This window comes from Topomyia yanbarensis, chromosome 3 (genome assembly GCF_030247195.1).
Source record: "Topomyia yanbarensis strain Yona2022 chromosome 3, ASM3024719v1, whole genome shotgun sequence".
NCBI classification, from domain to species: Eukaryota; Metazoa; Arthropoda; class Insecta; order Diptera; family Culicidae; genus Topomyia; species Topomyia yanbarensis.
The window spans coordinates 134,397,144-134,411,709 of NC_080672.1; the positions used below are offsets into that span (position 1 = coordinate 134,397,144).

General features: G+C 41.1%; 1 protein-coding gene and 1 long non-coding RNA gene across 2 annotated transcripts; both read left to right on the plus strand.

Annotated features, from left to right (window-relative positions):
* Positions 1-5,215: 5,215 nt before the first annotated feature.
* Positions 5,216-6,564, plus strand: LOC131692454 (uncharacterized). The gene is made up of 3 exons (XR_009305984.1): positions 5,216-5,710; positions 5,769-5,937; positions 6,094-6,564. It is a non-coding gene; the product is annotated as an uncharacterized LOC131692454 (long non-coding RNA).
* A 3,527-nt stretch (positions 6,565-10,091) lies between these two features.
* On the plus strand, positions 10,092-13,646 carry LOC131692448 (DNA polymerase delta catalytic subunit). Its single transcript, XM_058979501.1, has 3 exons — positions 10,092-10,266; positions 10,320-10,566; positions 10,623-13,646. The coding sequence occupies exons 1-3, from the start codon at positions 10,202-10,204 to the stop codon at positions 13,593-13,595; spliced, it is 3,285 nt and encodes a 1,094-aa protein (XP_058835484.1). The 5' UTR covers positions 10,092-10,201; the 3' UTR covers positions 13,596-13,646.
* Positions 13,647-14,566: the final 920 nt, after the last annotated feature.

The following is a 14,566-nucleotide window of genomic DNA, read 5'->3' on the forward strand; positions in this document are numbered from 1 at the left end:
ATCGAAACGTCAGAAAACGTTCGATTTTGGTAAATTGAATCATTACACTAACTTGTCTACAAAACACACAAATAACTTTTTTATTTTGTGCCATTCTACTTGAAAGCGACGATATTGTTCACAAGTGGCTCACTTACCATCCAACGCTATTGGCAAGCCACTTTCTGATGCTTGTAATAACAAAACTTCAATTCGATTCTTTGTCGATAAATTGATGGCCCTGAAAAGGGCCTTTTGTTTGGGCAGTGTTCGGAATTTACTTGGAGCTGGTGTATATGGTAACAGTTTTGGTGCCATGGAAGACGGCGTGCTTGGCCAACTCTTCTAACAGCAGCAAACGTACGGCGGTTTGAATTTTGCAGGAGATGCTGCAAACGAACTGCTGCATGCTGATGCTGGAAACGAACTGAGCGTGAGCAACAGCATGCTGAGTTTTTATACCTGACTCCAGCACAATGTAAGCTCGTCCTTTTTATGTTGTCCTCAATATGTGTTCTTCTCGTAGCTCCACCCTTTCGTTGGTCGACCATATATTTTTGATAAAGAACAAAATTGAAATTGTGTTTCCACTACGGAGGTTATCGAACACTCAGGGTAAAAAGAGTAATGTAATACGGTACCTTGGTAAAATGTTTGAGAATTGAAACCTTTTTTGAATGCGCCTAGTAAACACGAAACTGTAAACAAACACACAAATGATAACTTTTTATTTTGTGTTATTCTACGTGAAATCTACGATATTGTTCACAAGTAGCTCGCTTGCCATCGAACGTTCTTGGCAAGCTACTTTCGGATGCTTGTAATAACAAAATTTCAATTCGATTCTTTGTTGATAAATGGCCCGTACCAAACATACCGCTCGTAAGTCCACCGGAGGAAAGCCTCCCCGCAAGCAGTAAGCAACGAAGGCCGTGTAAAAGTGCCCCAGTCACGGTTGGCGTTAGGAAGCCTCATCACTACTGAACAGAAACTGTCGCCCTGCGAGAAATTCACAGCTATCAGCAATCGAGCAGGCCTAAATTGTGACCCAAAATAAACCACAAACCAACAAGTTCTTTTCAAGACCAGCCAATTATATTCCAGTAAGATATAAATGAAATTTTCGTTTTCCATTGCCTTACAACCTCTTTCCTCCCGGCTTGAATTACTATCAATCTTGATGATGCTGTGCGGCGGGGGCACAGACAGTTTCCATTATAGTGGAAAATTTACACGCAAAAGAATTGTGCATGTTTGATTCTATAAATTATTTCTTCATTTTTAATCGATAAAAATTCTTTATTGTGAACCAAGGAATTTATTAAAGCAATCTTATTTTTTTGGTTAGATCAACCAAAATATCTTTTGAATCAATCTTACAAGTTTTGTTATCTGTGCTTTTCGAAGATCGACAAAACTATTGTTTGTTCCAAACAAATCAGTGATTCTAACAAAACCATGCAGCTAATTGATTCAGAAGGACTGAATGCATTACATCAACAGTCCTTGTTGAATTGAAACAAATAAAAAATAAAAGTTGCTACGAAGAAGAAAACTTTTTCCACGTGCGTCAATGCTGGAAAAATTCGCTATTTTTAAATCAGGGAATTCAGTTTTCGGTGAATTCGTATAGTGCTCAGATTTTCCGGACTCGAAGGGCGCAAGTGCAGCTTGAAAATAATCATGATGTCGCACAAAGGTTAGTGAATAAATTAAGTCGAATGCACACGGTGCGTTTTATGGTGCCTTCCTCTATTCCAGGACTCAACCAAAACACCCTTTGTGGCTTAAAACGACAATCGCAGAACTGAAAACACGTCAGCGCACCAGAGATAAATAATACCCGTTCGAGAGGGAAGTTTCCTGTACTTCACCATCTCTGGTCCAACAGGAAGACACAGCGTATTCGTGCGCCTTTTGCAATGTTTTTGGAAAAGCCGAGACTCTGAAGCACTATAGCGCATATCTGGAATAAACCACGCGCACGGCCAAAGGTACTATATAAAGGGACGGTGATTGGAATCGTATGCGCTGCATGTAATAAAATTTCATGTTATTCCAAGCAAACCTACTCCGGAACAGGTTTGGAATCCCTTATGGATTCTCGCTCAAATGCAACAAACGGTTGAGTCGGAATCGGTTGTTGCCTTTGAGCTGGAACTCATAATGAATCCATTCAGAATTGCTAACCGATCCCGGAATGGGTTTGACTGGGCCATACTGCATCCATTCAGGATTCCGAAGCGGTTCCAGAATGATTTGACTGCGTATAATTAATGCGTTTGTAGCCTGTTTTTAGAGAAAGGCCAATAAGTCAATGGCAAGTATTTACTTTGTGAGGTTCATTTGTACTGATGTTATCTGTTGTCAGCGAGTAATGGTTTGTTCTAAATTTGTCACCATGACAGTTGGCCTTTGGTTCCTATTAAAGAATAGGCATATTTTATATACAATAAAATTGGTTTTGCTTCAATATTTGCTATGCATTGATTCAAATATTTGTTGTGTTTAAAACAATAAAAGATATTATTTGATTTAACAAAAATGTTTTTTGTATTGAACATTTGACATGCATTGATCCAAATATTTTATTAGTTTTATTCAACAAAATAACCTCATTGATTCAACAAAGTTGTTTGTTGTTTCGATTGTTGTTATGATAAAATCAATAAAAAAATTTGTTGGTCCAACTATTTTCCATGTTTGATCCAATAAATTCTTCAGAATTATTTCAACAATTGTTTTATTTATATAAACATGTATTTTTTATTGAACACAGAACAACTTGGTAAATTTATTATTTCAACCCTCATATTATTTGACATTAAAAATTATTTTTCTGCGTGTAGGCTTGCGCGTTTTTCCCAAAAGTTTTTTAGCTGTGCTGTTTTCAAGAAGTTGTAGTTGAATTCAAAATAAAATAGTTTACTTCTATTGTCAGAGGTGGACCTTCCAACGAAAACTAGTCTGGCTCGCTTGGAATCGAATTGTACGGACCAACCACTGCTTTCACAAAATCCGTTATTTTCAGTAATTGTACATTCTACAGAATTAGTCACAACTATTTCCAATCAGCGCAAAAATCGAAGGTTTTCATTCAGTACAACAGCTGATTTTCACGTTTGAAAAAACAGGCAGCATTCTGGCCAAAATTTTGAAACGGAGCACCTATATCGAATCGTTAGAAAATGTTCGATTTTTGTAAATTGAATCATTAAATCACAAATAACTTTTGATTTTGTGCCATTCTACGTGAAAGCGACGGTATCGTTCACAAGTGGCTCACTTACCATCCAACGCTCTTGACAAGCCACTTTCTGATGCTTGTAATAACAAAACTTCAATTTCATTCTTTGTCGATAAATTGATGGCCCTGAAAAGGGCCTTTTGTTTGGGCAGTGTTCGGAATTTACTTGGAGCTGGTGTATATGGTAACAGTTTTGGTGCCATGGAAGACGGCGTGCTTGGCCAACTCTTCTAACAGCAGCAAACGGACGGCGGTTTGAATTTTGCAGGAGATGCTGCAAACGAACTGCTGCATGCTGATGCTGGAAACGAACTGAGCGTGAGCAACAGCATGCTGAGTTTTTATACCTGACTCCAGCACAATGTAAGCCCGTCCTTTTTTGTGTTGTCCTCAATATGTGTTCTTCGTAGCTCCACCCTTTCGTTGGTCGACCACTTATTTTTGATAAAGAACAAAATTGAAATTGTGTTTCCAATACGGAGATTATCGAACACTCATGGTAAAGAGAGTAATGTAATACGGCACTTCGCTAAAATGTTTGAGAATTGAAACCTTTTTTGAATGCGCCTAGTAAAAATGTTTTCCACCTCACTCCAGTTTGTTTCTGACCATATTTGCAATTTGCGTACTGAAATAAATCATAATTTAGGGTTTAACCCAAATTGCTCTCCAGGGAGAAACAGTCCATGAAACAGAAAATGCAATTATAAATATTCTTTGGAATTAATTTGGTGGCCCTGAAAAGGGCCTTTTTTATAATGATACTTCCAAATCCATACAAAGTGCGTCCCTGCCGCTTCAGAGTATAGACGACATTCATTGCGGTTTTGCGCTTGGCGTGTTCAGTGTAGGTCACGGCATCTCGGGTGACATTTTCCTGCACACCATCAGCATTCGTAGATTAAATCGGAGATGCATTTTACACCACCACGACGAGCCAGACGCCGAATGGCAGATTTGGTGATTCCCTGGATTTTATCACGAAGAACCTTGCGATGACGCTTGGTACGGGAACGCAAACATGATTCCGCTCATTGTACCGTCCGGACAAGCATGTTGCTCGTGTGGTAAGCGAGCACCCACTGATACAAAACAAGCTCGCGTGACCTGTATATATAACATTCCTGTATGTAATGAAACTCTTACATGCTCCTTTTTGACGACTCTGCGTGGGATATGCTGGCAAATTGCGCATTTTCCTCGCTGTTTTCGAAGGATTTTCTGAAAATTCTTGTTTTGGTTTATTTATAGTAGTCGCAGTAATTCCGAAATTTAATACGAAATACGTGCACAAATTTCCGATCAGATAGTGCAAAAATATTGCGATTTCGTCCAGTAGAACGGAAGATATTCGCATTTCAAACCTGGGAAAATTTCTCAACTGAAATTTTTGAAACGGCACCCCATATTGAAACGTTAGAAGTATTCTACTTCAAAATAACGATTTTCGTATAATACGATCAATTAATATTACGTATGGGCCTTTTTAGAAAATGTTTACATTTCCACATCAAATCATCCGGAAATTGATTCACCAATCTGCCAGGTTACTATCAAAATTTCAAATGAAACAACCGATTCTGAAATCGATTGAACTCGGTAGGTTTGATTACATAACATTAGAATGATCTATTATTTAAAACCAATAATTTGCAGGTAACTTTTGGTTAGCATACATCTTCACACCGATAAATACCTATTTTTTTATTTAGAACTATACCGATATTAGATTTGTTCCAGTACCAGTAGAAAGTGGAAGTACTTCGGAGCAAACAGAGAGAAAATCGTTCCTATGTTCTCTTCTCTTTTTTCTTCTTCCGTTAGCAAGCTGGAGTAAAAAGCAAGTATTTTTTGCTTCTGTTTGCTCCGGATCAACTTCTGTGTACTAGAACAAACTTATTATACAAAACCATCTGACAACGCTGCTCTAAAGTGAAAAAAGTGCTCTTCAAACATCGATGACATCTTTTTTGTTTTTTTCCTGTTTTCTCTACCTATCTGTTATGTATTTCATCCTGCCAAGGAATCCAACAATCAGCTGTCTCCCGTTTCCCGAGAGTTCGCCGACCAGTTTTGTTTTCAGAAAAGACTACAGTTTAACTTCACCAGGCACAATCATCAGAATGAGATGCAGGAACATATTTTTTATTTTACCATTCAGTATGAGAAACATTTTACAAATAATCGTGTATGCCCAAAAGGTATTTGTGCGGATCAGCGAATCCGGTTTTTGTGGAATAATTCAATTAAGGGCTATGATGTAGCAGCAGTGGAGAGTAAGACCAATCATACGGCTTCATCCCACCCCGGCAGCAGATGAGCGCTGGCGAATGTTCTCAGCCACCTGGAGGAGGAGGTTCAGCGCGGAAAAAATGTTACCAGACATCGCCGATCTGGTGTCTGGACTTTTTTGATAATTTCATAGAGATTGGGTGTGCAGATGGGCGGTTGGAGTTCTGAGAGGGAACGACTGGTAACTTTAAGGTAAATTGTATGGAGTCACTTGTTTTTATTGCAAGTATTGACGGACGTTTCATTGCAGGGTATATATGAAGCCGAAAACACCCACAACAATGGGGTAACTAACATAAAGCTCGCCGGTGACAAAGTGATATTCGCACGGTTGAGTGGACGAATCGATTCTCTGAGACTGGAAACGTACACGCAAGGTTGTCAGATCGATTGGGGATTTACGTCTGCATATGGGCGAAGTAAGTTCTATGTTTCAAGCAATTTTTTAAGCTCACCTAGGGCGCAGAACAGACAGATTTTACTTCTTATTTTAAAATACTGTATATTCTAAGTCATTTAATTTTCAGTCTGCAATAAGTATGTCATCAAGTGCCTTAATTCTTATTCTTTTTTAGCTCACGTACGCACCGGTTCTTCAGGAAGCATTAGTTTATTTCAGCAATCCGTCCACAACGTTGCCAGCTCAACATAACACATCCGAGGAGGAGCTTTGATGTATCCTGGAGTTTCACCAGTAGGGTCACCGATGACATGTTTGGAAGTGGCGGGCGGTACAGTCATGACTGGCAGCCAGGGCCACACTGTTAAAGTGTTCCGACTCGATAGCCACCTATTGCAGTTCACCCTAAACGGCCATTGCGGCCCTATCACATGTATTTTCATAGACCAGTGGCAGGCCGAGATGGGCGCATCTGGTCGCCAGGATGGTGTGCTATGTGTGTGGGGCTTGAACTAGAACAGCTCCTACAAGACAATGGTTACGAGAGTGTTCAGCAGGCCGTTGGTAAGGGAGTGGATAATTTTTATAGTGTCGATTGTTGATAACAGGGCCATTTAATGGCGCCGCAAATAAATATAGAAAGTTACTAAATATATTTTGATAATAAACAAGACTTCTATTTACATTGCTTTCAATCAGATAATTTATGTTAGAACTTGCTTTTCCTCTTCTATTTTCCCATTACCGCCTCCAGTGACCGCGTGGATGCTTTCGGTCACGGTAGAATCCTTAATTTTTCCTTTTCGCCTGCTACCATTCCTTGACCTTTCGTGCAGCTTCTTGTGTCCCATCAAATGACTATGTTCAACGAATCTTTTTCCACACTATTCACAGCCATGTGGTCGTTCACCAACATGCCTGCGATTATGCTGGGTCAAATGTGCTCTTCGAAGAAACTCCTGCCCGCAGAGGTCACATTTGTACGCGCGTTCGTTTGTATGGATTTGCATGTGCCGAGTCATGTGAGAATATTTTTTAAACCCGCCACCACAGACTTCACATCTGAATTCTCGATCTTTGCTGTGGATAAGTTTGTGCTGCGTAAGTTCTTTAGATTCAAGAAACTTTCTACCGCAGATGTCGCAACTAAATATTTGATCCGAAAGATTCATATCGATGTGAACACGCTGGTGACGTTTCAAACTGCTGCTTTCCACGTAGCCTTTGCCACAGATATCACACTTATACGGACGCTCGCCAGTATGCATGCGCATGTGGCGAGTGAGTTCAGTACTAGTTATGAATTCTTGGCCACAAATATCGCACTCTCCGAAAAACGGGTTATGATCTCAAAAAATCTAACTTATTTTCGAAGCATATGAATTCATGAAGCAGAATAAGCATATCATAACAACTTACCGTTCACCTATCTCCACCTTACCGTCCTATCACATATATTTTCATAGACCTGTGGCAGGCCGAGATGGGCGCATCTAGTTGCCATTGCCAGGATGGTGTGCTATGTGTGTGGGACACATTTAGGTTCACTAGTCGTATGGGACGACAATACTGGAGATGTAGCTCGGGAAGTCAGGCTTGAGTGTTCCAATTCACAACTAAGTCCGAAGATTATGCTACCTGCCAGTGGTTCGGTAATTTGTGACTACGGAAATCAAATGTGAATCGTTCGTTTCCCACTTGTGGCGGCGGAAAAGTGGTTCGGTCCGGGGAATCGTAATGGGCAAGCTAAAAAAAACAAATGTACAGCAGCAGCCTCTGAACGAAGCCATTGCTAGCACGAGTCTTTGATTTGGAAGGATAGTTGCTGAGGACCATTCTCACAATAGTATAAAAGATCTAAATTCTAACCTCAAAAACAGACAACAATAAAATGTATTTCTTTCAGAGTTGATAATATCCATTACATGATCAAATGCGCTGATGGGTTAGGCTTTGGATTCGGTTTATGTTGTCGCATTTTATAATCATTTATCGATCGATTTTCAAGATACGACTCGCACTTTAACCACCCCTTCACCGCGCCATCAAAATATAAATAAGTCATACTCCTGATGAACTAATATTTATTAAAACATTTACTAAATAAAAACATAGACCTGATAGTTTGTTTGCAAAAAAACACCAAATCGCAGTGAGTTGGTGTTAAAACTCTATCTTTGATCCTAGTGCTGCAGGATTTTGTCAACATTCATATTATTTTTATTCAAAAAAAGTATTACGTGTACACTATGTATGTGGACTTCTAAATTTGGTAATTGTTACGAATCACACTCGGCCTGGCCTTGGGTACAAGATAATAACTGCTTGATCTCCCACGAGCATGGTCCTGCCAGAGTGCTTGCCTTGCCCGATACCGGGGCAGCCTGTCCTAGCGAGGCTGCCTCTTGTGAATCGGAACCGCTGAACATTCCGATGAGGGTATGTCCAACGGTATTACCGACGGAGCCGATCGCTACACTACCCGCAGTAGCTGCGATTTGAGCAATTAATCCAAATGCCTGGTGGGAAGCTACCATTGGTGCAGCGACAGCCGAGTGTGACGCAGGCTGGACCATCGGCTAACTCGATTCCGGCGAGGTGGAGCGGCTGCAATTGGTGCGGACCTATGAAGCGATGTATATAATTTCAAGGACATTTGCAACGCAATTACCAGAGATCATCAAAATGTTTCGTGGCTATCGTTGTAATTCAGCAAAAAAAAAAACAAAAGTTAAATTGATCGCAACAAATAAAATCGCTTTCTTCAACGAATCGTGGACAAGAAAAATCCAAATGCCAAATTTAACGGAACATTGCCTGATGACGTCAAATAAAAATGAAAGCCTAGCAAGCTTGTCAATACAAGATATTCGCATTTAAAAGCGAACCAAATCAAGTTTCTCATACTGTTGTCGAAAACAAAAAAATCCAAGTCTATGTAAACAAGCTCTGCGAACTGTCAAAAAAGTGAGGTTAAAAATTTTCATCCAATGTTCATACAGCGAGAGGTTCATTTTAGTTTGTTTACATTGCTAATGAATTTTGTACTGCGATTCACCACTTCATTCACCGCGTTGCCAAGAACTTATAAGTGAAAATATTCAAAGCAGTGCTGCCCAAACGCACATTTTAAGTCCCACCATTCTTGCTGAGGTGAAAAAAATATTCAACATTCTTGCATATTTCAAATTTTAAAAAATCATTAAAAAATCATGATAGCTCCAAAAAATCTCATTTTTACGGAAATGTTCTTATAAATATGTAATCTTTCGATTAAAAATAAGAAAAACAGGTGTTAGGTCGGACGAGAAAGGTCTATTTAAAGTTTATGTCTCGCCATGCCTTCAGCGTTACTGCATTCAAATTTATTTTCCCCCAGTCTATCAGGTCTATGTGTCTGTGCTGAAAACTTTGCAAGTATTTAAAACACAGTTCTAAACGTGTTTTAAAATCAACAACAAATAGAACGACGTCGTATAAAAGTTTTAAATTTTGAAACAAAATTGTTCGAAATTATAAAACAAAACGCTCTGCTGGGGATGTGAATATTGTTCCAGTTCTACTTTGAAACTCCTATACAAAATAAAACGCTCCTGGACATGCCCTTAGAACGGAAAACTAGGACTAGGCAGACTCATATGGACATGATCGAAAGGAAATGTGAAGAATTCTTTGCCTTCTGCTAAGTAGGAGTTGGGTGTTGCACCTAAGTCTACCGCATGGTCTATGGTAGAACATAACTCATTATCATGTTTTACCGCCGACGCCGGCCGAGAGGCAAATAGAAAAGTGTTATCGATGCATAAATAAAATTCTGCGTGTACTCTGTAGTGTTTTTTTTTCTATTGCTTGTGGCAGTAAAAATTGGATTCTAACCACACTGCGCACTTACTATTCTTCTATTGAATTCTTCTCATAGACTGGTTAGCTCGACTGGTCTGTCCATGAAAATACCATCTCTATCACTTGAAATACATGTGATTTGACAGCTCGCAGTTTTCAGTAGCAGTTTGATCACTCGCACTTCGAAAGTGCGGAGTCCAGGTTGGTGGGAAGTGCGCAATATTCAGTTCTCAGTGCTTATGCTTGAACGATGCATAACATAGGCTTGGCAACGCTGCTACTGTATAACAGATATTCATTAGTGGGCCTAATCACATTTGATATATCGAACTTGCACCAGTTCAATTTTGTTTGCGCGCCTAAACATCTCCGATCGTTGTCTACATCAATCTGCGGAAAAAGTAAATTTTGTTTCGGATTTCTTCGAAAATCCTCAAACGATGAATACTAAACGTAAAGTATTCCCAAAACCGGGAGAAACATCGGCCGTTCCAAAGAAATTCAGGTAGGAAACTGCTGTTGAATATCGTGACACTCGTATTAATGATTAATCTCCAGATCCGGTGATGACGATGACGAAGAATTCGAAAGTTATTTTGAGGCTGAACTGGCCAACATGGAAGGAGATGATGGGCTGGACCAGGCACAACTAGTCGGACAAGGCCCGGAAGTGGAGAACACCTGCATCAAGTGGAGCCGGCCTCAGCCAAAAGACTATCGACCGAATGAGGATCCGCTAGTCTTCCAGCAGATAGATATTGATCATTATATTGGCGAACCGTTACCGGGGATGCCGGGCCCACAAGTAAGATGAAGTAAGTCGAAAAATGAAAAATAATCGAAATTAATTCTATTCCTCAGATTGGCCCAGTTCCCGTTATGCGTGTGTTCGGGATTACCCAGGAAGGAAACTCGGTTTGTGCCCATGTACATGGCTTTACGCCGTATTTGTATGTAGCCGCACCGCGCAATTTTACGCAAACTCATTTGAGTAAGTTTCGTGCCGCACTGGACAAGTCGGTGCTGAACGATATGCGCTCGAATAAGGAGAACGTCCAAGAGGCGGTACTCGATGTGGAATTGGTTCAGAAGCAATCGATTCTCGGGTACAATGGAGAGGAAAAGTTTACATTTATAAAGGTTACGGTTGCGCTCCCAAAACTACTGGCAGCAGTAAAGAGATTGTTAGAGAAGGAACAAATGATGCCGGAGATGGACTTCCAAGATTGTCGGGTTTACGAAAATAACATTGATTTCGATATTCGGTTCATGGTAGATAGAGACGTTGTCGGTTGCAGTTGGATCGAGCTTCTCCCGGGAACATGGCGAAGACGACAGAAGGGAAGGAGTCCGGTTCCAAAAACTAGATGTCAGATCGAGGTGGATGTAGCGTATGATAAGTTCATTGCTCATGCACCGGAGGGTGAATGGAGTAAGGTGGCACCATTTAGAATTCTGAGTTTCGATATTGAGTGCGCTGGAAGAAAAGGAATATTTCCGGAACCGCAGCATGATCCGGTGATTCAAATAGCTAATATGGTAATTCGACAGGGAGAACAGGAGCCGTTCTTGCGAAACGTGTTCACGTTGAAGGCCTGTGCGCCAATTGTTGGATCGCAGGTTTTGAGCTATGATTCGGAGCAGGAACTGTTAGATAAGTGGGCTAGCTTTGTTCGAGAGTTAGATCCGGATATTCTGACAGGATACAATATTAACAACTTTGACATTCCGTACTTGTTGAATCGGGCACATCATTTGAAGGTTAAAAACTTTGAATATCTTGGAAGAGTAACTGATATCCGTTCGGTGATCAAGGAAACGGTCATCCATTCAAAACAGATGGGACGTCGTGAGAACAAATTCGTTAATTTTGAAGGTCGTGTTCCGTTCGATCTATTATTTGTGCTTCTCCGAGATTATAAGCTAAGATCTTACACTCTGAACGCGGTTAGTTACCACTTTTTGCAGGAGCAGAAGGAAGACGTCCATCACAGTATTATCACGGATCTTCAGAATGAGAGCGATCAGACTCGACGACGATTGGCCATGTATTGTCTGAAAGATGCATATCTTCCCCTACGTTTACTCAATAAACTGATGTGTATTGTTAACTACATGGAAATGGCCCGTGTTACCGGTGTTCCTCTTTCCTGTTTATTGACTCGCGGTCAGCAGATTAAAGTCATGAGTCAGCTTCTTAGAAAGTGCAAAGAAAGTGGATATTTAATTCCTTCGTATCACGGTTCAGGATCGGAGGAACAGTACGAAGGAGCCACCGTTATTGAGCCTAAGCGTGGATATTATGCAGATCCAATATCGACACTGGATTTCGCATCTCTGTATCCAAGTATTATGATGGCCCATAATCTGTGTTACACGACATTGTTGCAGCCAACCAATAAGGAAAAACTCAGTCTCAGCGATGATCAGGTCACGCGAACTCCCGCCAATGCCTCCTTCGTCAAAACATCAGTACGCAAAGGAATTCTTCCGGAAATCTTGGAATCTTTATTAGCTGCTCGTAAACGCGCGAAAGCTGATCTCAAAGTCGAGACCGACCCATTCAAAAAATCTGTTCTTGATGGTCGACAATTAGCGCTAAAAATCTCAGCCAACTCTGTGTACGGATTTACAGGAGCCCAGGTCGGTAAGCTGCCTTGTCTGGAAATTTCCGGTTCCGTAACGGCCTACGGTCGAACTATGATCGAGCAAACCAAGCAGGAGGTAGAACAGCGTTTCACTGTGGAAAATGGTTATGAAAACGATGCCGTCGTCATTTATGGCGATACGGATTCCGTAATGGTAAATTTTGGCGTCAAATCGCTGGAACGAAGCATGGAACTTGGACGCGAAGCTGCTGACTTTGTGAGCGCAAAGTTTGTAAAACCCATCAAGTTGGAGTTCGAAAAAGTGTACTACCCATATCTCCTGATCAACAAGAAACGTTACGCCGGTTTGTATTTCACTCGCCCTGAAAAGTATGACAAGATGGACTGTAAGGGTATCGAGACGGTTCGGCGAGACAATTCTCCTCTGGTAGCCAATCTGATGAATTCTTGCCTGCAGAAGCTGCTTATCGAACGTAACCCAGAGGGTGCAGTCGAGTATGCCAAGCAAACAATTGCCGACCTACTGTGCAACCGGATAGATATTTCCCAGTTGGTCATTACCAAGGAATTGGCGAAAACGGACTACGCCGCAAAACAAGCACACGTTGAGTTAGCCAATAAAATGAAGAAGCGTGACGCGGGTAGTGCCCCCAAATTGGGCGATCGTGTTCCGTACGTCATTGTCACGGCAGCCAAAAATACCCCGGCATACATGAAAGCAGAAGACCCGATCTATGTGCTGGAAAATTGCGTCCCCATAGATGCCAATTACTATCTTGAGAACCAATTGTCCAAGCCACTGTTACGTATTTTTGAACCTATTCTGGGTGAGAAGGCTGAATCAATTTTGTTACGAGGTGATCATACCCGGACCCGTTCGGTGGTCACATCGAAGGTTGGTGCACTGGCGGCATTCACCAAGAAACGGGATGCATGTCTCGGATGCAAGGCACTGCTGCCTGCGGGGTATGAGGGGCAAGCCCTCTGTCAGCACTGCAAACCGAAGGAATCGGCACTGTATCAGCACGAACTGAGCTCCCAACGGTCACTGGAGGACCGCTTCAGTCGTCTGTGGACCCAGTGCCAGCGGTGTCAGGGGTCACTGCACGAAGAGGTTATCTGTACTAGCCGGGATTGTCCGATATTCTATATGCGAACTAAGATCAAAATGGAGCTGGAGACGCAACAGAAGCGAGTGGGTCGATTCGGGGTACCGTCGTGGTAATTTTTGTTTGTAATTGTAATTATATTTCTTTTTCCGCTGATTAAAATATGTGTTATCCAAAAACCATTGTTTTGTCATATCTCCGTATTGCCGGTACCCGCATATCATCATTTTTATAGTACTATCAAATAATGCAAATTGGGTAGCTTGGGTAGCTTATCTATCCTTCCGGTCATCATATCGTATAGTAGATACACTTGATATGTGTATGTGTCTACAAATGCGATATGATACCTGGTGCAGAAAGTGCATTAATTACCTGACAATCTTCTTCCATTTGATTGTCTGCTCAGAAAATAATTTTCCGTACCCAAATATCACATGTGACGCCAGTGATAAATGGAGAAAACCACGAGGATGGTGGAAGAGCAGTGGGTACAAGGCCAAGTGCTTCCCGGCTGGTACCAAAATGATAAAGCAAAGGGAAAGTAAGGGCTATGTTCGGTATCTGGAAGGAGAGCATTTCGCATTTATTCTCATTTTTTTGTCTTCATTTGTTTCTCTTGCTACAATATATGGAACTCGGTGTAAGAGAACGTGACGACCAAGGAAATCGAAAGCGAATAGCCCAAACAGATCAGGAACAGGAAGGAGGACTACGAGCATGGAAACAAACAACAGATGAGAAATCGTTTACTTATTTATTATAACTACGATACTAATAACAATTATTTTGCTTTTCTTGTCTCGTTTCAGCAAACCAAAATCTCTCTACTATCTCTTCATTTTCTGCCTCCGACTGTCCTCTATGTAATGTATCTGAAACTTGTGTAGGGTGACCATACGTCCTGGTTTCCCAGGACATGGCCTGGTTTTTCACTGACTGCCCTGGTCTCCTGAGAAGTCGAGGCAAAAGCTTGATTTGTCCTGGTTTTGCTCTTGTAATCCTAGTAACAGGTGTTCAATAAAAATGAAAGTTTTTTCCGTCATGTAGTTGAAAAACAAAAAAAAACTTCAACGAATTCAGAATT